Source organism: Triturus cristatus, chromosome 7 (genome assembly GCF_964204655.1).
Source record: "Triturus cristatus chromosome 7, aTriCri1.1, whole genome shotgun sequence".
Taxonomy (NCBI): domain Eukaryota; kingdom Metazoa; phylum Chordata; class Amphibia; order Caudata; family Salamandridae; genus Triturus; species Triturus cristatus.
The window spans coordinates 1483175997-1483203351 of NC_140590.1; the positions used below are offsets into that span (position 1 = coordinate 1483175997).

General features: G+C 40.6%; 1 protein-coding gene across 1 annotated transcript in view; it reads left to right on the forward strand.

Moving 5' to 3' along the window:
• The window catches only part of LOC146812224 (protein-glutamine gamma-glutamyltransferase E-like), a 278099-nt gene that overhangs the window by 157854 nt on the left and 92890 nt on the right, over positions 1-27355 (forward strand). The window contains exons 9-10 of the mRNA XM_085619254.1: positions 12259-12501; positions 22075-22398. Of these exons, the coding sequence (XP_085475380.1) occupies positions 12259-12501; positions 22075-22398 (567 nt within the window). The remainder of the gene's footprint in view (positions 1-12258; positions 12502-22074; positions 22399-27355) is intronic.

A 27355-nucleotide genomic window follows, 5' to 3' on the forward strand; every position in this document is an offset into this window, starting at 1 on the left:
GACTTAAATGACAAGAAAAAATGTTGTTGCAATGCTATGTACAACCTGTTATTTTCACACAAAATACTGATTAATTCAGTGAACCACAATGATAAATGAGATGTGTTGGCTCTCCACCTGCCCTCTTTTCTGTGGTTAATAGTTAAACTACTGCAATTATGTTTAGGAAGAAATCTCTTTCCCCCTAAATATGCTCTTATCATTCGCTATCACTTTAAATAATTTCACCCCTCATACATGTTTTATTGCCACGTTTGTCCTACTTTATTGCATAAAAAAAGAACGGATTCTTGACCAACACCATCCTGGAACCTTTCAGTCAAAATATGAATAAAATTCCAACTCAACCTTCAGAAGATCATTTGATTGAGCACTTTGAATTTGTTTAAACCAATGTGTTGGAGCAATTGCCTAAGTTTAAATCCAGAAGACAAACTTACTCAGCTGTTTGTGTATGTGAATTCAAGTGACCAAAATAAAAGGCATGCTGATGGAAACATAGCAAGGTCATGACAAACCAGTTTGTAATGCTCCTCTCATCAAACATTACAAGGCATCCCGGAGGTCAAAGTAATTGACTAGAAAAACACAATTATAGTGTTAATTACAGCTAAATTATAGACATTAACAATTTGTACAACTTCCTTTTTTGTGAGTAACCCAACCTCACAAATATTATTCTGTTACAAATTCTTTGAATTCCTACACTCTAAAGTTTCTACAATAAGGGTTTCAATGATTATATAAGGATAATCACCAAACCCAGCATTAATTCTAATGTGAGGTCTGTCTTGGCAGGCCCTTTTTATTTTTTACCTAACTTTAACAACACAATCACCCCCTTCATTTTTTTTTTCACCAGTGACTGTTGTTAATATCATTCAAAGTTACTTTCTTTACTCTTGCAGCACCAGGTTGAGCCATGTCGCTTTTTCCACAACTTTTCTTTTATCATAGTATCCAGTATTTAATGCACTTTGAAACAGACAATTGCAAAACCACTTTACAATAAACACTCCTAACAACATTTATTATTATAAAGCCATTTCAGTTCTCACAGGCCTGATAAAAACATTCGGGGAAATTCTGAAAATAGAGCACAAGCATCACCTCGAACATTATTACATATTAGATGAATGCCATTTGAGTTTCTGTGCTGTTGTGGGTCAAAATCAGTCATTTTAGATTTCATTGATCAATTTAGACTTGACCATATGGCTTTACTGAACATATGGCACTCCTAGCTGATGTTTACAACAATGGATCACTCAGGTCAACGAGACCTAACCCATGCATTCAGTAAGACACATGTAATCACTCATTTATACAGTCAGTCACGTACTTTCTAAATCCTTTATACAGACACTTATACACCCACTCTATACAGCTTGGCATATATATAAAACAAATTTAAACTTTACAGAAACACACAGTCACTGGATGATGTCATCAATGATGTCATCAGTGACGTCATTTGAGATGTCATCAGTGATGTCACTGACGATGTCATGAATGATGTAATATGTGACGTCATCAGCAGTGCATTGCGGGTGCGCGAGTTATAGTTAGCTGAACTAACTATACCAGGGGAATTTCTATGGTTTTGTACGAGTAAAATGTCCAACTAACTATAACATGTCTGAAACCTATGTTCTCTTCAGTGAATTTCTAAGGTTTTTTAAATGCTAATTTCTAACTATAACGTGTCTGAAACCTATGTTTTTTTCAGTGAATATATATATATATATATATAGATAGATAGATAGATAGATAGATAGATAGATAGATAAATAGCCCATCTCTGTCCCTAGCTCAACTCCTCCTTAGTACTCACAAAACACCTCACATTTATTAGTAAGTATTTCCCTATTTCCCATTTTCCAGCCTCTCTCCCCTCATCCCTCCCACGTTTACTACTAAAAGACTGCCCAATGTAAATATTAGAAAAATATTTTGGAGTAAGTGAGAAATATATTTGAATACTACTAAACACCCTTCAAAATGCAGTCTGTCAATAGGCATTGTGATGTGTAGACTCGACAGGGTCCTTTACAGTATGCACGTCAACCCACTGAGCTGATTTACTAGTTTAAGCACTTATTAGTATGGATTCAGAAAGGTCAAAGGCCACAAAATTAGCTTTTAAAAAATAAACGACTTATGAAATCATACAAATTCTGTAAATGGCCAGTGGGAAAAGCTAGACAAACAATTTGTAAGACTTTATAGTTTCAAAATTATTTCATATTTTTCTTAATGTTAATGTCATGTCTCATGTAATTGTTTTCCAGGATAAATGTTTATAGGCAAGAGAGAAATTGGCAGAAACTGTTTGCACTTTTTGATGCTTCGGAGAGAAGAGCAAATAATCTAGGTACTAATTAAATAACTTTTGCACACACATGTCCTTATTATTGGGAGTACATATGGGGGAATTAGTCTAAATTCCAATTAGCAACGGACTTAAATGACAAGAAAAAATGTTGTTGCAATGCTATGTACAACCTGTTATTTTCACACAAAATACTGATTAATTCAGTGAACCACAATGATAAATGAGATGTGTTGGCTCTCCACCTGCCCTCTTTTCTGTGGTTAATAGTTAAACTACTGCAATTATGTTTAGGAAGAAATCTCTTTCCCCCTAAATATGCTCTTATCATTCGCTATCACTTTAAATAATTTCACCCCTCATACATGTTTTATTGCCACGTTTGTCCTACTTTATTGCATAAAAAAAGAACGGATTCTTGACCAACACCATCCTGGAACCTTTCAGTCAAAATATGAATAAAATTCCAACTCAACCTTCAGAAGATCATTTGATTGAGCACTTTGAATTTGTTTAAACCAATGTGTTGGAGCAATTGCCTAAGTTTAAATCCAGAAGACAAACTTACTCAGCTGTTTGTGTATGTGAATTCAAGTGACCAAAATAAAAGGCATGCTGATGGAAACATAGCAAGGTCATGACAAACCAGTTTGTAATGCTCCTCTCATCAAACATTACAAGGCATCCCGGAGGTCAAAGTAATTGACTAGAAAAACACAATTATAGTGTTAATTACAGCTAAATTATAGACATTAACAATTTGTACAACTTCCTTTTTTGTGAGTAACCCAACCTCACAAATATTATTCTGTTACAAATTCTTTGAATTCCTACACTCTAAAGTTTCTACAATAAGGGTTTCAATGATTATATAAGGATAATCACCAAACCCAGCATTAATTCTAATGTGAGGTCTGTCTTGGCAGGCCCTTTTTATTTTTTACCTAACTTTAACAACACAATCACCCCCTTCATTTTTTTTTTCACCAGTGACTGTTGTTAATATCATTCAAAGTTACTTTCTTTACTCTTGAAGCACCAGGTTGAGCCATGTCGCTTTTTCCACAACTTTTCTTTTATCATAGTATCCAGTATTTAATGCACTTTGAAACAGACAATTGCAAAACCACTTTACAATAAACACTCCTAACAACATATTAATTATAAAGCCATTTCAGTTCTCACAGGCCTGATAAAAACATTCGGGGAAATTCTGAAAATAGAGCACAAGCATCACCTCGAACATTATTACATATTAGATGAATGCCATTTGAGTTTCTGTGCTGTTGTGGGTCAAAATCAGTCATTTTAGATTTCATTGATCAATTTAGACTTGACCATATGGCTTTACTGAACACATGGCACGCCTAGCTGATGTTTACAACAATGGATCACTCAGGTCAACGAGACCATCACAAAATGGAATTGCTAGGGCTGTCCTTGATTGATGTAGCTTTTTTTAATCATTCTATATTACATCGTTATTCCTCTGCGTTTCTTTTCTCTAAACTCAATATATTGAGTTGTTGAGGACCAGAGGCTCTTCCCTACCAACCCTCTTGAATTTAGGTCTAGACATTACCTTTTCTGTATCCTATCAACAACTGATTTAATGCCACTTCTGCACTGTTGATATCCAATTTGATCTTTAGGGTGTATGGATTGCACTATCAGTTTATAAGAATACAGAAGTGATTGTGTTTTGCCCCATCACCATCAGCCAACATTCTACTCCATCTCTCTGCTTTATCAACAAAATCTGGAGTGATCCTTTGTCCTCGCCAATCCATGGTGCATTCCTGTCCTTTCCCTTAGCAATGGCGCTGTTTTGACCGAATTCTTTTTGCGCAGGAAGGGGCACCTTCCTGCACAGAAACAATCCTGAGAGGCTTTTTTTCTCTTTCAATGTGTGCTACAAAATGCAGCACAAGTAGGAGGAGGAAAAAACGAGGGAAAATAAAGATATTTCTCCTTGTTACGTCTCACCTGGGGAGGCGGAAGATTTTGTCGCATTTCCAGATTTGCAAATCCTTGTAAATCTGGGATTTCATCAAAAATCATGGGAGATGCTTGGGAACACCCACGCAAAGCCCATGGAACACCTCCCTAGTGCATAGTAAGGCAACACAGCGGTTTGCGCTGCATTGCCTTACTCCAGAATTTTGAAGCTATTCAATGCTATGTAAAGTGGCTTTGCGTGGTTTACAAATCTGAGTTAGAGGCTTGTGTCATGCATGTACTACTTGGCGTAGTGCAAAATTGATGCAAGCCTCATGTGAGAAAGTCTTCCTTTTTGCCTGTTCACCCCCATTTTTTGACTGATACTGGTGGTTTGTGCCCTGGGCGCTACTACCCAGGCCCATGGCCAGTGCTCTGATGAAAAAGGTACTTCGTAATTATGTGTAATTACTATAGGAAATTACAGACCCTGTAAGTCCCTAGTATATAATAGGCCAGGGGGGATTCAAACTGCCTATAAGTCCCTAGTGCATAATAGGGCATGGGGGTTAGCGGCCCAGTGTTTTTTTTTGTTCTGGAGTGTGCCTGCTGTGTGCCTACTGTCCTTTTTAAAGGCAGCCTTGCTTTGCAGACTGTCTTTAAAAGTAAATGACATGCAAATTCGACTTTGGTTGTACAGGTACTTCCAAAGTGGTAATCTACCTTGTTTTTACATATTAGTCACTACTAATGTCTTCCCTAGGTGCCAAAGGGGTAGGGTACCTTGTAAATATAAGAAGGGACATTATAAAATATGTTTTATAAGCCCTTGGGAGGGAAAAACGGTCAATTTCGTTTTCCATACTGTATATTATTAGCTCCATAGGCTAACATTGGGATATGTTATTAAATCATAAATATTGCTAGGAAGGAGCTAAAAATTTTATTGAAAGACTTAAAAGATGTGCACTGATAAATCCAACAACTTGCCACTGTTGATTTATCATAACTGGTACAGAAAAGAAGTTATGGAACGTTGTTTTTGTGAGCCAAAATCCAGCCTTCAAATAGTCTCTCCTGATTGGTCAGCCTTAACAGGCTCAGCCAGGCTGCATTGATGACGTGATAAGTGGTCACACAGAGCAGAGCTTATCTGATGGAGTGAGCTCTGCTGCTACACAGGGGGGGTCAGACAGGGAGCTGGGTATTTCAAACTGGGCTTCAAAGAGAGAGAGCAGTACAGCAAGGAGTGACAGGCCTACCACCCCCTCTTCCTATAATCCAGGCCAGATGGCAGCCCCGGGAATGGATTTACAGGAGATCAAGGGGGAGTGTTAATGGAAATGAGCTACCGCAATGATTCAGTTTAGCCAGCTCTTACTCCAAAGAGAAAAACACCATCTTGAATTTTAAAGTGCAATGGTTTATGGGGCATGAATATGCCACACTTTGTAGGATGCTGTTAAGTGGCATCCTGCACCCCACTGGGCAGGGTTGTCCCCCTGCTTGTTGCCTAAGATAATTGAATAAATATGGGAAAGTTGCAGGACAACTTAGTTCAAGTTCTGAATTAGAATTTTCTTCCTGAAACTACAAGAAGAAGGATTGACCTGCTGGGTCCCTGATCTGCACCATACAGGACTGCTCTCTGAAAGACTGTTCCTGTTTCACACTTGGAACTACAGCCCTGAGGACTTTGCCTTGCTTCAAAATGGATTAAGGCGTGGACTCCCTGAAAACAACAGGTTAATAGAGCTTTCCTGCACCATCTACCTCAAGAAGTAGCTAGTCTGGAGTGCGGCCAGTGGACTTTTAAGGATTTGGCAAGATTTCCATTGACATTTCCAGAGCTTCTAGAGCTTCTGTTGTGTGTTTTGGACACTTTAAACTGTCAAGAGGAACTTCAGGAAGAAGTTCCAAAGTTTGGAGGAACTTTTGTAAAAATCTCATTAAGTAGACAATTCCGAAGTTGAGAGTCAAGCCTTCAACCACGACCCAGTCTGGATTTCAGGTTCGTCCTGCTGAAAGCTTCGGAGCTCAAGACTTCCAGGAGTTCACCGGGAGCTCCCGCTGAACCAAACCGGCAAACCCTCTGTGAATCCAGCCGGATAAAGTGCCTTGCTCTCCGTCGCGAGAAAATCCTCAAGAAAAAGTGTGAAGATAAAAATTTGACCAGGAGCTCCCATTTAGTGTATCCAACCAGGGCTCCATTGCAGTGGGCGTCAAACTTTGTCCCGGTCATGAGTGATCAGATGTCCCAGGTTGGGGCCATATGTTGATAAGCACTATAAAGTGGTTAATCTTTAAAAAATCATATCTCTGGTTTCATGCATTGGATTTTTTTCATTTTCATATAATTTTAAAGATAAAAATATTTCAGATTTTTATAAATTGGTGTGAGATTTTTATTGTGTGTGTGTCTCACTTATTTAATGTATTGGTGTATTTAAATGCTTTACATATCTGTATCCGAGTTAAGTAAGTCTGCCGGCTCGCAGCCAGCTACCCAAGTGTTGAGCCAGGGGCTAATGAATGGAGATCTTGTATGGACCTGTATATTACATGGGTGGCCCTATTGCTAGTTGTAGGTGCAAACTTACCCCTACAAATAACCCACTCTCCAACACCTCTCCTAAATATGCCCCTAAATGTTAAGCAGCCCCTTGTACTGACTGTGGCTGAATTGTGCAAAAGGGTTCAGACATCACCTGTTAGATGAGTTGGTTGAAAGTTAAAATTTGGACCCAACTTAAATGTCTTTACCGGATCGATTTCTATGGCCATTATGCCTAAGCATTAGTCAACCCTCAATGGCATTTCGCTCCAGCTGGAATAAATTGCAGATCCATTCATCCACTCTCTTAAACTCTGGATGAAGGGTTATTCACACTTAGCACTCTAGCCCAGTTAAACTAGACATTCCTGTCAAAATCTTACATCAGTAGTTTCTGGAAGACGCATCTTTTCTGATATCAGTGCTCCTTCATGGCCCTACGTGTCCATCTGGCCTGCGGAGAGTCGGTATTCATTCAACTATTGATGCATATGTACAATGTACTGTAGATGTGCTGTATATCCGTCATTTTAGATAGCCACCCTTTCATCAACCATCCACTATTTCATCCACCATACATCCCTCCATTCAACTATCCATTTCTCTCATTCATTTATAGAAAATGTACAATGTTCAGACTAGAGTACACTAGAACATCAATATCATCAACAGCATCATCAGTAACGCAGAGATCTAGTTGCTATGATGTGAGTTGTTTTATGAAGTTTGAGTAAGATGAGGAGTTGCCTTTCGAATACTTGTACTGCATTGACTGGAACAGCATTGAAGAACCAACAGAAATCGCCTGAGAATTAAGTGAAAATAGAGAATGTGGAATAACAGCAGCTGTCAATTGTACTAAAGGCTGGTAAATGATCTTGCAAGGTAAGGTCAGAAAATATGCATTCAAAATGTGGCGGTCAATAGAAATTTTGTCAAGTCCTTGTTATGTGGGGAACGCGGGACAAAAATCGATCTGGAGGCTTATAAAAGACAGGGATGTCAAGGTGCAGAAGAGAGCATTGCTTTAGTGGGGTGGTTCCTACAATGACTCACCACTCGCATTAATACCAAACGCACATTGATACAGATCAGAACGAGGCCCTAAAGTCATGTCCCTAACTTTAGATATGAAAACAGTGATGTGAGAAGTTGGCCTGGTATATGCTGTCCACTACTTAAAGTGGGCACCCTTACCAGTCCAAACAACCCTTATGGTGATTAGGTTAAAGATAACCTTTATGAAAGCTATCCTAGAGGTAGCTATGGAGAGCAGCATTCAGGCTAAGTCTTGAAGGAATGTAAAGCAGCTTGTTTTACCAGATCAGAACCTCCTGAATGACCAAATGAAAGGAGAACCACTCAAGTGTTATATAAAATATATGTATTTATTACTAAACACTCTCCACTAACCTCTTTATGAGATTAGAGCACAAGGCACACAGTACTTAATCAATAGAACGGCAGTAAATAGCACAATACACAGTGGGCTCCAGGTGGAGACCGAACCATACACTAAAAAAAATGGTATAACAAAAATGACTTCACTAGACACAGTGCCTAGAGCACATAGAATCGCTGGGACCCACGAAGGATGGGTGCAGTGTAGGAACACAGACGCGAGCTCTGTACAATTCTATGGGAAAGTCGCAATTGGAAAATTACAGTTTAAGGACACTTCGGAGAGGACTTCAAGCAAACCCTTTGGAACAAAGAAGGTTATAAGACCAGCACCCTTGTGAGTATGGAGGTACCCGTGTTACCTACCCCAGAGTAGCCGGGTGCATAGGGATCAAGTGGTTTTGGAAACCATCATTGTTTTCAATGGTGAGATGCGAAGAAGTGCTGCTGCCGGGAAGTTGAAAAGTGTCCGATGGAATCCAAGCCTGTATCTGAGGTGAGAAGAACCTGAAAGCAGAGGGGACAGAGTCTGGGTCTCTTCAGGGTCACCAGGGGCTTGGTAGACAAATGCCCACCGATGTCAGGTGCTTGAGGTGGGAAGATAGGATGATTGACTCTGCAGTCACGGGGACCAGGAGACGTTGACGACAACCAAAGTCCAGAGGTGAGCTGTCCCACAAAGGATGTCAAGTGCTGGGGGGTTATTGTGGGGGGTTAGTGTGAACACCAACAAGCCTTGGAAATGGCAACCCTCACGTGCAGAGGAAACAAGTTTCGGTGAGGACCAGCAAGGTCCTGGAGACACTCCAAACTATGGGGAGTCAGGGCACATCTTGAGCAACCAGGGAAGCCCAAGGAAATTAAAAGTGACCCTCGCTAGGACCCACAGGCCAACGGACCAGGGATCGAGAAGGGACCTCGAGCTGAATTACAAAGTACCAGGCCACGGAGCACTCGTAGAGTGGAAGCTGGAAATCTTCAGTGTAAATACTGTTCGGGGTCAGGACTACATGTAGTCCAAAGCACAGCCTCAGGGATCGTCAAAAAGCATATGCTGCTGCAAAGTACACAGTGCACAGGGGTTCGAGTTGCACGGTTCCCACGAGGGATACTGGTCTCAGGAATCCTGAGAGAGCAGATCAACCTCAGAGAAACTCGGGAACCCACCTCCTGTGTTGCAGAAATCTTCGGAGTCCTCAGGAGCTCGGTAGATGCAAACCGGTCAGATGCGCTAAGGTGCCTGCTGCTGCAGGAGAGTAACTCCTTTACTCCAAGGGAGAGTCTTCTGTCGTCCAGCAAAGTGTAGGCCATCGAAGAACGTGGTTTCTGCTTGCAGAGTTTAGTACAGGTAAAATCTAAAGTCCTGTAGTCAGGTTTCCTACTTTATCCCCAAGGAAGGGGTTGGACAAACTTTGGAGACCCACCTATGGGAGGGTCAGGACAGAGGGGTGGCTACACCCATGTCCTTTGTCCAGTTTCACACCAGAGCAGGAGCAAATGGCTCCTGCAACCGGTTTGAGATGGACTATGCACAGGGACACCAAATGTTCCCCCAGTGCAGACTTTCTGGCACTCTCAGAGTGCACCCACCCAGCCCCAATACACTAAAGCCTGTCGGGGAGGTGGTCACACCTCCCTATGACAGGAAAGCTATTGCCAGGCCTTCCTCTGCTCGAGCTAGGATCTGCAGCAGGAGGGCAGACTCGTGTCTGTGGCTGGCAGCATCCATTTTGTGATGCCCAGGTTGAGAAAGCTGGTTCCGCATGTACCGGTGTTTCACATAAGTCCCTCTAGAAGGGTGGAATTATACCTCCCCCGCCAGTTACTGACTGAGAGGTATGATTCCAAGGTGTTTGACACCAAACACAACATGTTTCTAAGCAGACGTTTTAAAGTTAGCATTTACCGCAAGGTTATAATGCACTTAAATATATATGGTTGGCTGCATCACAGACAACTCCGGAAAATAGGTTCCGAAAGGCTGCAGTGGGGCTCTGCTCATGCAGGGGCACCCTCTCACATAAACCCCAGCACCCTGCCTTCAAGATTGATAAGGCCTGCCATAGGGTTGACTGATATGTGCAATGATTTAGAATAGATATAGGTAACCTATATCTAAGTAAGGGGTGCATGCACCACCTTACACAGGCTGCAGTAGCAGAACTGTGGTGTCATTTTGAATGGCCTCACGGGGATGGCACAATACATGCTTCAGCCCCTGGGAGGCCTCTGGGGTACCTATGCCCTGGGTACATGGTGTACCATATACTAGGGACTGATAAGGTTACCCCAGTATCCAATCTGGAGTGTACCTAAAGTACATGCAATCAATTTAGAGGAGAAAGCAGATAGACTGGGGTCCTGAATAGCAGGATCCCAGTCAGTCTAAGTCGAAAACAGTGATACATCAGCAAAAGGTGGGGGTAACTATAGGAAGCAGATCCTACTCTCCTACAAGTGATCTCTTTCTCGGCAATGAGAGAAGGATCCTTAAAGTAGTCCAAGTCAGCGATGCTCTTCCTGTTAACATTTTACTTCCTATTGCATGGTACATGTGTCCCCACTCCCTAACAGTATTTTATTTTCCAAGATGTAGTGTTTCTGTAGTATTGTCATGCAACATGTGAGTCATAATGTGAATAGGGTCCCTTCAAGCATCTGGGTGAATTTAGGGTGTGAATGAATGTGCATGATGGGGCACAAATGAGCACTTTAGAGATGAGGCTGAAGAATGTGCGAGCTTCTCACAGTCGCTGTCAATGGAACTGTGAAGCTTTTCAGGCTTCTTGCTCATCCAATCTTTGAGCTCTTTCTGGAGTGCACAGTGAGGGGTCCACATATGTACCAATTGGAAAATGCACTAAGCAGATATGCAGCCGTTGATATACTGATAATGCCAAAAGAAAATGAAAAGAAGTGTTTACATAAAGAAAGAGATTAAGTGTTAGACACTGATGAAGATACTTAGAAAGATAGATATGAAGAGCAAAAGAACATAGTTGACTAAGGAGGGGAAATAGATTGGAGAGGAAAGTGAAATGAAGAGGCAAATGGGTGTGAATGAGATACTAAATGCAGACCTTTGAAATGTGTAATTCACGATTTAATATTTTTAGAATGTGTGAAACATTTCATGTTTTTGCAATTGAGATATTTTCTTTTTTAATTATTCAAATGTGGATCATTGCTGGTAATCATTAACCAACGTTTAAAAAATTGGATTAAAAAATAATTTAATTGGATTGTTTTATGTGTGTGTTCATTGTGTGGTTTGTTTAGAATAAACTATTGGAAAACACACATAGTTGCACCCACATGATGGTGTTGGTCAGATTGCATACTATATCAAACATAGACCTCGGGTTTGCCCATGCCCTTAATGACTTCTTGTTAAGTATTCCTAGTTTTGCTTATTTGGCCATGCCCCTTCTAGAGACCCTCTCCCTTTTCATCCCACTTACTGTATATTCCTTCTCTTTTAGTGTAGTGCTATTGGAAGCATGGAGACCGTTTTGAGAACTGAAAAATCAATTGAGTGCTGATTCAAAGTGCATTACATCAGATGACAAAGATCGGCAAGGCTATATTTATTCAGTGGCTTTTAGACAAGGCCCACTGAGCACCGTGTCCAATATCGCCAATGGCCTAAAAAGCTTCTTAGTTTCTTTTCCAAACATGACTTGAGTCTAGGGTGGTTTGATTCCCCTTGAAAACTCTAACACAACGATACAACACTTTTCTTCACAGGACACTTCACATATTCTTTATCAGGTAAAGACATAAAGCAATGCACTATAATAGTTCCAATATTTTAGGAAGGATTGCAAAATCACAATAAGACGCCATTTTTTTTCAATATGATAGCACATTCTTGGCACATGCTTGAACATGTGCCCCATCTCCCTCTCAAAGAACCTATTTCTTTTGGTGTATAGATAACTGACATGAGTGAATATTTTCTTTCTAAATTCACCTCCGTTCTTTCATTGATCCCAAAAAAACACGATTGCTCTGACTTGTCTTTCTGCTATAGGGATATATCGCTGCGGCCCCACCTCAGTGCACGCCATCAAAGAAGGTGATATGGACCTGGATTATGATACACCTTTCATGTATGCTGCAGTAAATGCAGATGTCTCCATTTGGATTGTGTACAGTGATGGAACCAAGAAGAAAGTCAACAATAATACTGGAAAAGTTGGCAAAATGATCACCACCAAGTCCATTGGTGGCTCAGAACCTTTAGACATCATAAGTAGTTATAAATATCCAGAAGGTAAGGCCCTTTTATATGCTTCCCATAGATCAATAAACAGGTTCACTTTTTTGCAATAGTAGTGACTCACGCATATGTCAATGTTTAACCATTGACAAGTGTTGAAAGTATTATGGTAGAATGTATTGCACATAATGAGCATCCATGACCCTCCAGTGATGAGAAATATGGTGACAAATGGTGGGGATGAATAAAATACATTGTGGTTGATGAAGAGACTTGGGGACACAAGGGAAGAATTCCTTCACCCACTATTCTACTCTTCCACTCAATCAAGAAAGACCTTTAACCAGGTGTATAAGCAAAACAGTATCAGAATACCAGCTTCAGAATGATGCCTACTATTACAGGTAAAAAAGGATTCCTAGTTCAGATTTTCAGACACTTCCCATTTCTAATTCCACGTGGGTTTGATTCAGTCATAGCAGTGCAGATAGTTTCTTAAGGAGAATCTAGAGTGGTAGAGATGTTGTTTATCGTCTGACTTAAAGAGAGATGGACAGTGTTTTTTTTTTGTATGGCAACATTTCATGTAAGGAATGACAACCATCCTGCTTTGAATCTTAAGAAGATGATGTATGTTACTTCATGCTTCCCTTTTCACTCTCTTGTTATTTTTATCTTGTTCCCTCTTCTGGGCATAGTTGCCTTTTTTTCCTAGCTTTATTCTCTCTAGTTTCTCTTTTCGCTTTCTCTGATTTCCTTTTTGATTTATTAAATCACCTTCCTTCTTAATTCCCTTTTACCCTATCCCACTCCAGTTTCTTATACTCTCCTACTTCCTTTTTCTTGGATGAACATCCTTTAGTGGCTTATTGTTATCTCTTTTATCCATGTACATAGTAGTGAGCAATCATTTTCAAGTGCCAAACTAGTATTTTTAGTAATCGGTAGATATGTGAGGCAAGAATCTCAGTTCTGCAGTTTGCCCCAAAATGGGCTTGATAACTTAGTGCTCATAATGGTGTTGCAGGTAACCGTTATCAGGTATTACCAATTAAATTACTGTCCAATTAGCCTTGTACATCATACACATTAATGTCATACACACCCAGAACAAAGACACCCCTCAAAAGCCTAACTATGTTTATTTCAAAGCAACAGTAAAAAAGGCTACATCTAGATGACTTCCCACAGAGTATGGAAGGGGAAGCCCCTATTTCTGGAAACAATTATTTGCAAGTTAGATTCAGGCCTTTCATGTATCCACTATCCATGGTATTAGTAACATCTATGCACTCAGTGGTTGAATAACCCAAAGCAGAGCAGAAATAGCAACCTGGTCTTCTCTAGCATAGTGTTCCCCCTCGAGAGCCCAAAGTGTAGGACCTCGACATTCTTTATTGATAGTTAAATAGGATCACTAATCAAGACAGCTGAAAATCATCTTAAATTTCATTACAGCTGATGCATCACCATAAGACACTTGTTCAACGGGTGGATAGGCCTCATCTGATTGTTTTTAAATATTATGATGCTATCTGACTCGAAAATTCTGCTTCCATCATTGATGAATTCATGGTCTAATGGTATTTGATGGTGCCGGGGAGAGTACTCCAAAGGTAGAGAATTGTCTGGCTCTTTTCTGTCCCACACAAGACACTTTCTGTAATGCCAAATTGTTTTCTTTTTTGGTGCATCCGAGATCCACACTATCTATTCTATATGAGAACAGGTAGAGATTCAAACTTTAAAAAAATATACATTTATTTGATCTATCATATCTATTATTACCATGAGCGATTTCACAAAATGTGTATATCAGGGGACACCAACTGTAGTCGATGTAAGAGTGTGGTGGCGAGTTCCAGACATGGAATATGGGCATGCCCCAGTCACTTAAATTAATGGAATAATATGCTTAAAAAAACTAGTAGATTTGTGAAGAGAGACGTAGTCCATGAAGTCTTTGAATGAGTAAATTAGTGAAGTCTGAAATATCCCAACAAGCCTTGTAATGAATAAACTAGGGAAGACAGAAGAAATCCAAGACAACTTTAAATGAATAAATTAGTTGCAATCGTTTTAAAGACATTTTACTGAATATAATTAGCTCATGGTTTTAGTCATTAGAAGACAAACCGATCCTTTTAATAGCCCAAAAATTATAAAAATGAAAGTCTTAATCTGAATCTTTCCAAGTGGCAAGATCATTGTTTTTATAAGATTATCATTATAGTTTTTAACTTATATCTATTCTGAAAGCAAATACATTAGCAGTCAAAGAGGGAACGGCCGCGGAGAACAACACCTCCGCTTAGCCACAGGTGACTGCAGCTCCTCCCCCGGTAATGGCGGTTGCAGATCGGCGTCCTTGAGCTGCATGGAATGGAAGTCTCTGGCTGGCGGCGTTCTGAAGTGCTCGGTGTGTTTTACGGCGTGTTTTGAGGCCGGGGCTCGTGCAGAGAGAGCAGCAGCCTGGCAAGAGTCTGATTGAGGCTCACATGGCCTCGCAGGCAATTAAACATTTGAACAGCTGGGCGAAGCCGAATTGAGCTGGAGGGAGCAGGAGACAGTGACTTGCAGGGAAGATGCTGTTTATGAGGAGGTGAGCCTGCCTAGAGAAGTCTGACATATCAGCTGTTTAGTGCATTTAACCGAACTGAGGGCGAGAACGCACTCTCTATCTGGGGTCAGAACGCGCTTTTCAATTTCTTTCCAATTTTCTGAAGGTGAAGGGTTTTTTAAAGCGGTAGAGGCTTCTCAGCCTTCCTTTGGATTTAAAGATACAAACCTGCTCCTTTAAAATTAAAGAGGGCATAGAATATCTGAGGTGTGGGTTCACCCAAAAAGAAAAAATCTAAGTACACGGAGGGAGAGAATTAAAAAAAAAAAGGAGGAGAAAATGGGAAAACATCACAAACAGGTGAATCTTGTTGCCAAAGTTGGTTCAGTGGCTGGATTGAAAGCTAAAATGCGCTTGGGCAGGCCAGATTGCTATCTTCTGCTACCAGAGCTGAACGTACAGTAAACCGTCCTGGCCTCAACTCAAGTTTCGAGAGCTCGGAAGAAGAGCCTCCTGAGCAGCTTCTGGAAGCAGGGGCTCCCATGTTGCAGCAGCAAATGGAGAAAAATCAGGTTGCTGATTCTATAGAAGAGTCCAACAAAGAGGTGGCGAAAAGCACAAAAGACTTTCCTTTATTTTCGAAAAAAGTATCCCAGGCGGCTCCCTTCAAATTCACAGTCAAATCACGGTGGCTGATAGAATAAGGGACAGGTATCAACATCAGTTCGCATCAGACTTCTACATCTTCACTATTACAGGTCGAGGTGATTGGGCAGGCTCCCTTCTCAACTGATTTAACAGCACAAGATTATGGCTAAACTCTGGTGGGCCAGGCTGTACCTTCCACTGCAAACTGTACGCCTCCACAACTGCATACCCAGATTGTTCAGACATCTGCAGAAGAGTCAATTGAAATGCGACCAGGGGCTTAGGCACAGCTACAGACCCAGCACCAGTTATTTGACGGAAACAATAAGGGACCACGGGCCAGTCCCCGAGGTGTCCGAAGGGGGAAGAGAGTATACAACAGTTTATGGCAGAATCTGCGGAATTCCCAATGGATGGAGCCCTCACTAAACAGATGGACATTAGGACCATGTTAAATCTTATCCTAGAAGAGATAAGAGAAATGAAGAGATCTCAAGAAAACAAAATAGCTTCTCTTCATCAGCGTCTCAGGAAAATTGAAGAAGCAGTGGTCTGCTTTCCAGCAAAACTTCAAGAAGCAAGAGTCAAGGATTGCCCAGTTGGAGGACCAAATGAGTTCCATGATGCTGAGAGTAAACAAAGCCACCAAGGATAAGAATATTTTAGAGAACAAACTCGACGAACTTGAAAATCACTTGCGACGATCAAACCTACGATTAGTGGGGGTTCCCGAGGGGAGTGAAGGATCTCAGGCACTACAATGGGTGGACTTCTTTATTAAGCAGAAGGTTATGCCCGAACACAATGGGGACCTTACAATTGGAAGGGCACACAGAATTCCCTATCACCAGTTGCGTAACTCTAAGTTTCCACGCACCATCTTGGTTAATTTCACGGACTATTGTATTAAAGAAAGGATCTTGGCTAATGCAATTCAGCAGAGACAATTTCCAATTAATGAAGTCTCGAAATTTTGTATATTTTCTGACATGTCAGCTGTAGCTGCACGCAGACGCAAAGAGTTTGTTTAACTTTTCCTTTTTAAAGCTCAAGGCGCACAGGCATCAATTGCCCAACAATCCAAGTTGCGTGTCCCTGTGTGGGGGAAATTTCATATGTTTTCGAATCTAGAAAATGCACAGGGTCTTCTGCAGGAGATCTCCTCTTCAAAATGAAATGACATATAGTATATTGTTGAAGTCCTTATTGCCGGGGGGGTCACTGAGGGTGTAGTTGCATGACACCCAACAGAAAAGTAAGGGGGTGGGTTGTGGCTAGTGTGGTTGTCTACATTTCCGGAGGGGGGGTGGTTGGGTGGCGGGGTGCTGGGAAGAGTATAGCAGTAAAAAGAGCAGTTGCAAATGGGGTAAGGAAAGCATGATTTTGAGAACTTTTTTGTGTAGTACGAAATATTTTAGAAATGACGAGTAAGTGCTTGATCATCTTGTTAATGTGAATGGAATGCTAAACAAACAAAAGTACGGAGGGCTTATAAGGTGGTTGTCTTCTTTCGTGCCGCAAGTGTTATTTCTTTAAGAAACCCATTAAAAAACAATTCCTCAAAGCTTTTTCTCCCTAGAGTATTTTCCCATGCTTTTTATGCATCTGCTGGGTTGGCCAAAAGAGGTATAGCTATTTATTTTTGTAGAGGTTTGCCTTGGGAATTTGGTCAAGCCCGGAGAGACCCCTTTGGAAGATGGATATGGGTCGAGGTAAAATTAAATGGGGTGATATTAAATTTTGTAAACTACTACGGCCCAGTATTAGACGATCCCTCAGCACTAGTGAAAGTCAGTGAGGTACTCAGGGGAACACCTGAGCAGAACATTTTTGAAGGGTATTTTAATTTTATTCAGGATTTGAGGAAAGGCACCTCTAATAAAAACAAGAAGCTCTTGAAACCAAAAACTAAGAAAGTCCTAGAAGCTATAAAACAGGAGTATCATCTCCCGAGCTTGTCTGATTTGCACGTGGATCAAATCCAACTCGGCATATCAGAAGCAGACATTTTAGCAGTTTTGAAATCGATTGCTGGGGCGAAACGCTATGGAAACAATGGGCTGCCTGTTGAATTTTATCAGACATTTTCTAAGGAATGGATCCCCTTCTTGACGAAGCTGTTCAAAAATATTAAGAAGGGGGGGGTGTCACCTCAAGTTTTAAAGAATCTATAATCATGAGCTTTGTGAAGAATTGTAAAAACCCCAAAGATGTTAATTCTTATAGACCGATTAGTCTTTTAAATGCAGATTATAAAATTCTAATGAAAGTTTGGGCCCAATGTTTTACTCCTCTAGCCAAGGAACTGATTCATAGAGACCAGTCCGTATCTGTTGCCGGAAGGTCAATGTCCTCAAATACCAGGTTCTTAATTCAGGCTCTCGACTGCTTTAAAATCCTGATGCTTATCATGATGGCGGTGCTGAAAAGGCATTCAACCTGGTGAACTGGGACGCACTTTTCTCCGTCTGGGTAAATTTGGTGTCCCTGCCCAGGACATAGATATGTTAAGGGACATCTATCAGGGTGCCCAAGCACAGGTGGTGATAAATTCAAATCAAATAGGGACAGTAAATATCAATTGTGGGACTAGAGAAGGGTTCCTGATGTCCCCATTACTGTTTACTTTATCCAGCCCCTGGCTGCAAGAATTCATGCCAATTTGGAAATTAGAGCTCCAATACTGTGCATGGCAAAATTAAAGCTGTTCGCAGATGATATTGTTTTATATTTAAGTCCTGAAAGCCTGAATCTGGACCGGGTATTAACAGAATTCAGACAATTTGAATTGATTGGGGGCTACAAAATAAATCAAAATAAGACCGAGATTTTAACTTTAAATACCAACTGTGATTTTCTCCCCTCAAACCTCAAATCCCAAATCCCAGCCTTTGAAAGCAGAACCAATATGCTATCTGGGAATATTTGTTTCTAATCACTTTGAGCAGCTATTTACTTTAAACTATCAAGCAATGCGTAATAAAATTAAAGTATTACTTGACAATTGGTCATTTTTACCCTTAACTTTAATAGGCCATATATCCCTAATAAAAATGTCCATTCTTCCCCAACTAGTTTTTTTTTTTATTAATGTACCTTTAAAAATCAATACTAAATTTTTTAAAGAGTTAGAGTCAATGTTTAGGGAATTTGTCTGGAGTAAAATGGCTTCCAGGGTTAAGCTAGCAATACTACAGCTAGAAATAATCAGGGTGGTTTAGCATTGCAGAAAATTCAAACTTATTATGAGGCAGCGATTTGAGATGTTACAGCTCATTTGCTGGAACCAAATGGATTATTAGATAACTTTTTCTTAGATAAAATGGTGCAGGAATTGACTCGCAAATGCCAATATTTTTTAAAAATCGCTAAATTGCAGAAGAGGACTAGATATAAGACGTTACAGGACTATGCCTTTAGATTGAAATCGTTTATAAAACAAGCCAGCTCTTCCAGATTCCACTATTTAAAGCTAGTGGCATATAAAAGTTTGGGTCTTCAAGTCCATTCTAGTCATCTTAAAAACTGGAAGGGGTGTGTCTTGGAAGAGCTGGGGCACTTTCTTATGAATAATAAAATAATCACCTGGCAGGAGGTCCAAAATAGATACGGCGAACGTAACAAACTTTGCTTTTTTGAATATCTACAAATTGCAAATTTATAAATAGATACAATCTTACATTAGGTGGTGCCCCAACAAAGCAGGTGAGTGTTTTATATTGAGCCAAACAAATGGGGTGGGCAACTGGTATTCTCAGCTGAGGAAACTCAACAAATTCCACTTGATTGAGAAATTCTTAGGAAGAGTAACACGTGAAACTAATTGCACATTGTCTAGCCAAGAGTGGCAGTCAATATCCCAGTTAGGCAGTAAGGCACTAAGAGCTGCCAATTTTAAAAGGATGGCCTTTCTGTCTCGGTGCTTGGCATACTATACTCCTAAAACTCTCAGCAAAAGATATCCGGAAGTGAAGAATCGATGTTTACGATGCCAGGCAGAAGGGGAAGGGGAAGGGGATTGGCTTCACACATTTTTAGCCTGTTCAAAACTAGAGTCATTCTTGGTTAAGATCATCTCAGCTATAAGCCAGGCAATCCAGAAAAGGCTTGATCCAGTGGCCGAGGTAGCCCTCTTCGGCATTTCCAGAGTAAGGGGAGACCTGACAAAAGCAGAGGAGACATTTATTGTGTTTTGCTCCCTTGTTGCTCGCTCTTTAATCCTCCAGGATTGGAGGTCTGAAGGCACACCCTCATATTTAACGTGAATAAACAAAATTAAACAAACCATGATATTTGAAGAAGCATATGCCAGGAGGGTAGGCGCTACAAGAAAATTCACTGCTGTTTGGAAGTAGTTAGTGAATTTTGAAACTATGGTGGGAATAGAAATGTTATAGTTTTTGCACGTCAGCACTTTGGTGGTTTAGCACATTGCACTTTTGGTGTGCTGGATATGCACACTTAAAGGCACTATAGCACTCTAGCACTTTAGCACTTCTTCCTGCAAAATGTGTACATTTGTTAATGGTTGCAATACTGTTATAAGTTGCGCCCAAGAATTAAGGATCTGGCTGTACCATAGCAGCAATATGCCTTTTTCCATCCTTTTATGCATGTTGATTTTATGCAAAATGTATAGGTCCTTGAACAATTTAGTCTGAATTTCTTTGGGTACTGTAGCACTTTAGCACCTTACCATTTTAATAAGTAAGATTCGTTTACTTATAAACATTTTAGGATGCAGCCAGATTACTGTTGCAATATGCTTTTATCTATGTTCTGGTATTTGATCCATGTTGGTTTTATAGGTTTAACGAATACGGCTTCATGATTGAAAAGTATTAATTAAATATCCTGCTGACAACTGGTTTTGTTATCTTTATTTTGCTCTGCTCAGTAAAAAGAATGTACAAAAAAGACAAACAAATCATTTTAACAGCCCAAAAAATTATAAAAATGAAAGTCTTAATCTGAATCTTTCCAAGTGGCAAGATCATAGTTTTTATAGGATTATCATTATAGTTTATAATTTATATGTATTCTGACAGGAAATACATTAGCAGTCTAAGAAGTTGCAGCTATTTGTAGAAAACATGAACAATAAAAAACATACTAATAAAGATTTTGTAGATGTTTCTTTTTTCAGAGACATTGAGCTTAAACAAAAATGTAGCTGTTGTTGAATAAAAAGTAAATGTTGGTCATACATTTCACATACTGACCTAAAGAACCCACAGATGCTAAAACAAAACAAACAATAACCACCAAAAAGGGCTAATATGGAGTCAAAATATTTTGTTGGTGCCTAGGTTTTTAAAATCTGCACATACATTTTGTGGCACAAGTTTATAAAATATAAACATGCACATTGTGGGACACATTTTCAGCAGATACTATGAGGTAAGGTCCTCATTGAGAATTTTTTACAACAAAAATCGGGGATACGTTTTTATACAAAGAAGAATCCACAGTGGTAAGTTCTTTTCCAATTATTAATGTACATTGTTTTCTTACTGAGTAATTTTGATGCTGGATTTTTAGTTTGACGTATCAGAATGGGAAATAACACGTGACTTTACTGCATCTGAAATCTACACATTTTCCCCATCACCATTTTATTTTCTCTAGGCAAATTTCTCCAAGTTACTTATGGAGTTAATTGTGCAAGGATAAACCGTCCACTGCCTCAATTTCATACAACTTTGAATACTGATCTGGTTGCATGAGAACGAGACTGTTACTGCCTATAAGTGTTAAGGGGTGTGTAAAGTGTCTCACTGATTCACAACATGGATGTCAGGGACTTGCAATCAGTGTATTGGTCACAAATATTTCACTTAATAAACAATATTTCAACATAAACAATTAGTTGTCAGTAGCGGTCATTCCTCTGTCTCATCCTTCCTCTTTCCAGTCCTTTGCAATATCACCTCCCTTGCAGACATCTCGTCTATTTGTAAGGAAGATAAATGGTATTTAATGTAAGCATATAACCTCCCATCCATCTTCTAGTTCCTCTCCTTCCTTGAATGAGTGCTTACATGTATACGAATACACCAAAGCAGCCCAAATCTGTGGTCCTACAAAGAAATGCCAAACAAAGTGTGATGAACTGCATCTAATTACTCATGAAAAGGAATGTCTGTCTTGATGGAAAATCCACCTTCGTAACACTGAGGAAAAAATTCTGATTCCAAATATTCACAACTAAGGTTTTCCCCATTTGGTGTTCAGCAAACGTCTTGCCAATATTATGATGCTGCCATCCCTTTGGTGGATTTGCCTTGGTCACAGTGTGGTAGTACAATGCTGCTCTATAGTGTATACACAATAATATATTTAATGCCTTGTACTGCATTATATTTCTATTACCATGGTTCTATGGAAATTTGCCAATTTCACATTGTGTTCTTCAACAGGCACGAAGGAAGAAAGAGACGTGTTCATTAAAGCTACCAGGAAGCTGTTTGATGGAGGACCTATGGCAGCTAACAGCAGAACCCTCATCATGACCAGAGCTTCTGAAATACCCATAAGGGATCCTCAGCTCTCTGGGGAGTTCACACTTATTGGCCATCCCATGCAAGGCCAAGATGTTAAAGTGACATTGAATCTCTCAAATCGCACTTCAGAGGCCATGCTAGTAAAAGTGCACGTTAGTTCTTCTTCTGTCTTGCATCACGGCCTGAGGGCACATGTTATCTGGAAAGATTCAAAAGAAGTTCATCTTGACCCCAAAGAAGGTAAATATAAAATGAGTAAATTCATACTAACAACATATTTCTCCTCACCAACCAAGAATTGCACACATTATACATGACACAGGTACAAGAGAGGTTCCTGAGATGTTAGAGCAACAAACCTTGCAGAGAACACTACAGGACCTGGGAAATATAATGACATACAGGTCACCTAGCACATAGTCATTGTAAACAACAGCTACTGCAAAGCACAAGAGTGGGTTGATTGCACAGTAGGCAGAAGAGAGTCAAAGTTAACAGAGAACAACTGCAGTAGTGCAATGCATAACAATGAAAAAGAAGCACTGTCAGAAAAGCGATTTTCAATGAATGGGGTAGCTAAATACATCCAGTAGAACAGATGTTTAGACAAAATATTGAGTTAAAAATATTGGAAAACAAAAATATTGGGAAAAATGTTGTGAGTCAAACATTTCATGGTATAGAACATCCTTGTCAACTATAGTGTGTTTTTTGATAAAATAATCTTGTTTTCAAGAATATTGTTGCTTTAAATAGTATTTTCAGTAACATAGTTCTAAAAAACACAGGGCATCGTTACGATGCCTGTAAGTTCTACCAGCACCATAGCTGAAGAGGGACTGCCCGACAAGGAGTTGGAGATCCCCCTGCCCTTATTACAATGCGACCGCCTTTACGGCGGTCCCAAAGTGTATATTTTCATTTGTGGCTTGTACTGCGGGCTTCAGCACAAGCCGCAATTGAAAATATATACTTTAAAAATATCTCTGCGCCATATGGCAGGCACCATGTGGTGCCTGTCACAAGGTACAGGGATGTTTAGGGGCGTACCTTAGGTGCCCCCCAGGCCCCATAGCGGAGGGGCCCTCAAAGTCACTTCCCACCTGCTTTTTCATGGCAGGTGAACCATCATGAAAGGGCAGGCAGAAAGGGACATTTGAATCCCTACAGCAGTGCTTGAGAGGGTACCACCCCTATTGTAGGGATTACTGACCCTCCGATGGTCTGACGGGCTCCTTGATCCTGCTGGAAAGCGTTGGACTGTCCCACCGCCTGCTATCTCCAACCTCACGCATTGTAATGCATTGGTTGGACCGCAGCTGCAGATGGCGGTCATCAGATGCGGTTCCACCGCTTTCAGAATGACCCCCTTAGTTGTTCAATTATTTTATTGTGTTTCAGTTAATATATTAATGTTATGTGTTTTGTATTGTTGTTAAAACTATTATTGATTTTTTCATATATAGTTTGTAATTTTAAGTGATTTAGTAATTTTGAAATGTTATTAGTAATTTATAATGTCGTATCTGGTATTGGGTTTTAGGGGAATATGGGCTAATGTTATTTAAATTAGAAATATATTAATTTTAACGTGAATTTGTTACGGATTTTTAATTAGGTTTTTTAATTGATTGCTAATTATGCAAATTTTATGTGCTATATTATATTTAAAATTTAAGATATTCTTTTATTTATATCACTAGGAATAGTAGGCAAATATTTAGTAGTATGTGCACTTTGGCTGTCATATGGATTACGACCTTTGATATAGGCAAATATTAGGTTTTATATTTTTTCCCTACCTACCTATTACCACTTTCTTAAATTGGTACTAGGTAGCAAAAAGTATTTCAAGTTTTGCCTATATTTATTTTAAAAAGTATGTGTACAGCGGTACTTCCCAGGAAGTACTCAGTACTTCAAATACATAAATAAATAAATATGTTAGAAATATAATGGACTACACTATATATGTCACAAATATAGTGTACTGCAGTGTATTTTCAGTTTTTTACGTATTTTTACTTTTAAAAAAATAAGTAAACCCAGTACTGCTGTACTACTTCAAAGGTACTGCTCTACATATTTTATATTTTAGAGATTTATTTTTCTAATCTTCCTGTTACTACTGCAGTACTTTGTAGGTAAGAGCACTATAGTATGAAAACTCTTTTTAAATAATATATATTATTTATTAATTACCAACAACAAAAGCTAGTACTTACCTATATCTATGGCACTAGCCCAGAACACAGCCATAGTGTGGTGAAAACTACATGGTTGTGTTTTACTTTTATAAAGGCAGTCATAAGTTAATCATATACTACCATGTATTGTCATGTACAGAAGTATACTGCAACGTAACTAAGGGCCAGATTATGACTTTTGGCAGTGCCGAGCGGGCGTTACGCCACTGCCACACTCCCACACCAATAAAGCTGAGTGTACACCCCTGTCAGATTACGAGAGTTTCTTGTATCTGGCTCACATTTGTTTGGTGGTCCCATGTAGGCCTGGGCTAAAATTCCGTTCCGCTCGCGGAAAAATTGCGATAATTTGACATTTTTGCATTCCGCGGAGAGCGCGAAAATGTCAAAATTTCCGCAATCTGCATTTTACCGGAAATTTTTTGCTTGCTCGCGCTGTAAAATAATACATTCTCGCGTGCGCGCGTTCGCCTTACCTGAATCCCCGCGTTCGCCGACAAGTTTTCCCGATCCGGTCATGTTCTCCACGAGATGGTGGATTGCTGGTAGCCATTTGCGCTGTCTCGCGACAGTCCGCGCCCGCAGTAATGTCATTCGTCGCGCGATCACGTCTTTCTTCTCGCAATCATGCACCGCGAGACAAGTGAAAACAAGATGGCCGCGCCCGTGAGCAACCGCATGGGTAAGTTGGCGAGCCGCGACCACACAGAAAATACCGCAAACGGGCGGGAAGAAAACTTCCGCATCTTCACGATATTTCCGCGTGTTTGCGGAGATTTTTTAACATTTTCACGATAATTTGCGAAAGTGAATCTCGCAAATTCCGCCCACCCCTAGTCCCATGGCAGTGCCTCTGAAAATAGGCACCGCAATGGGAACGTCAAAGACAGTACCTGCACTGCATGGACTGCAAAGTCCATGCTGTACAGGTACTGAGGTGCATGTACACAGGGGGGCACACAGTGTGCCCTCTGCATGCACCCCATTGCCCAGAGGCAACAGGGGGTCTTGTAGGTCCCCTTTTGTTTTCCTCTCTGCCACAGTTTTCATGGAGTAGGAAGCACCATGAATACTGTAGCGTCGAGGAAATTTGTAATATGCTTGGCACGACGGCTGCAGTCATGGTAAGCATATTGTGGCCTCAAGACTGCCACTGCACTGCCAGAGATCTCTGATCCCTGGTGGTTATGGCGGTTCCATGACGATCTAACCGCCCAACTTGTAATTGGGCAGTCGGACTGGTGGTCCTCGGACCTCCAGACTCATAATCAGGCCCTAAGTATTTTGTAACTAATCACTTTATTACTACTTAACCAATTTAAACTTAATACAAATATTACCCTTTCCACCACATAATATCTATTCCTGCCACATTTACATCTTTTTAAAAATACACTCTACTACACCACACATTACTCTATACTATGCCACTACTCTCTACACCACTCCATTCCAGGCCATATGACTCTATTTGACCCTACTGTATTGCACTCTACTCAATGCCACTCCACTCTACACCACTCCACTGTATGCCGCTCCACTCTCTGCTATTCCACTGTACACCACTCAACTCTCTGCCTCTCTCAGCCACACTATGCCACTCCATGGCATGCCACTCTATGCCACTCCACGGCATGCGTCTCTATGACACTGCACTCTATGGCACTTCATTGTACAATACTCCATTCCATGACTCTCGATTCAATGCTATTCTTCTCTATGCCACTCAACCCCACGCCACAGCATTCTATGCCACTCTGCGCTACGATTTCCTACTCTATGGTACTACACTCTAGGCCACTCCAATGTATGCCATTTCACTCTATGCCACTCCACTTTACACCACTCCACCATATGCCAGTCCACTCCATGACACTCCACTCTATCCCACTCTACTCTATTTTATTCCACTGTTTGTCCCTCCAGTCTATACCCCTCCACTCTATGCTACTCCACTCTCCACTTTTCCACTCTATGCCACTCTACGTAGGTCACACCACTGTATGCCACTGTACTCTATGCCACTGGACCACACTCAACTCTATGCAATTATATGCCGCTCCGCTCTATACCATTACTGTCTACTCCACTCCGCTCTATGCCATATTACTCTACACTATTTCAGTATACACGACTCCACTCTATGGGACTCTACTCTACGCCACTCCACTGTATGTCAGTCCACTATATGGCACTCCACTGTATGCCAGTTTAATGTATGCAACTTTACTCGATGCTACTTCTCTGTAGGCCACTCCACTCCACACCACACCCTGCTACGCTATACCACTCTATTGTACTACACAACATTACATGCTATTTCACTCTATAGCTCTCTACTCAACACCACTGCACTCTATTCTATTCTACTCAACACAACTCAACCTCAGTCTATGCTATTCCAGTGTACGTCACTCCACTCTACACCACTCTACTGTACGCCACATCAACTGTATGTCACTGCTGTCTACAGTGCTCCAATCTATGCTATTCTGCGGTACAACACTCAACTTTATGCCACTCCATTGTATGCCATTACAGTCTATGCTACTCCACTCTATGCCACTCCGCGCTACACCACTCAACTCCATGCAGCTCCACTCTATGCTATTCCAGTGTATCTCACTCCAATCTACTCCACTCTACTGTACACCACTGCACTCTACCCAGCTCCACTGTATGCCACTCAGCTCTACACTTTTTCACTGTATGTCACTCAACTCTATGCCAGTGTAGCCCAATACACTCTACGCCACTCCACTATTCCCCACTGTACTGTATGCAAATCCACTGTATGCTACTCCATTCTATGTCACTCCACTCTACACTATTCCACTCTACATCACTATCCTGAATAGCACTCTATAGCAATCCACTCTACTCTGTTCCCAGTCTAAGCCACTCAACTGTAAGCCACTCTTCATCACTCCACTCCATGCTATTTTACTCTACACCACTCCACTGTACAGTATTCCTCTCTACGCCATTCC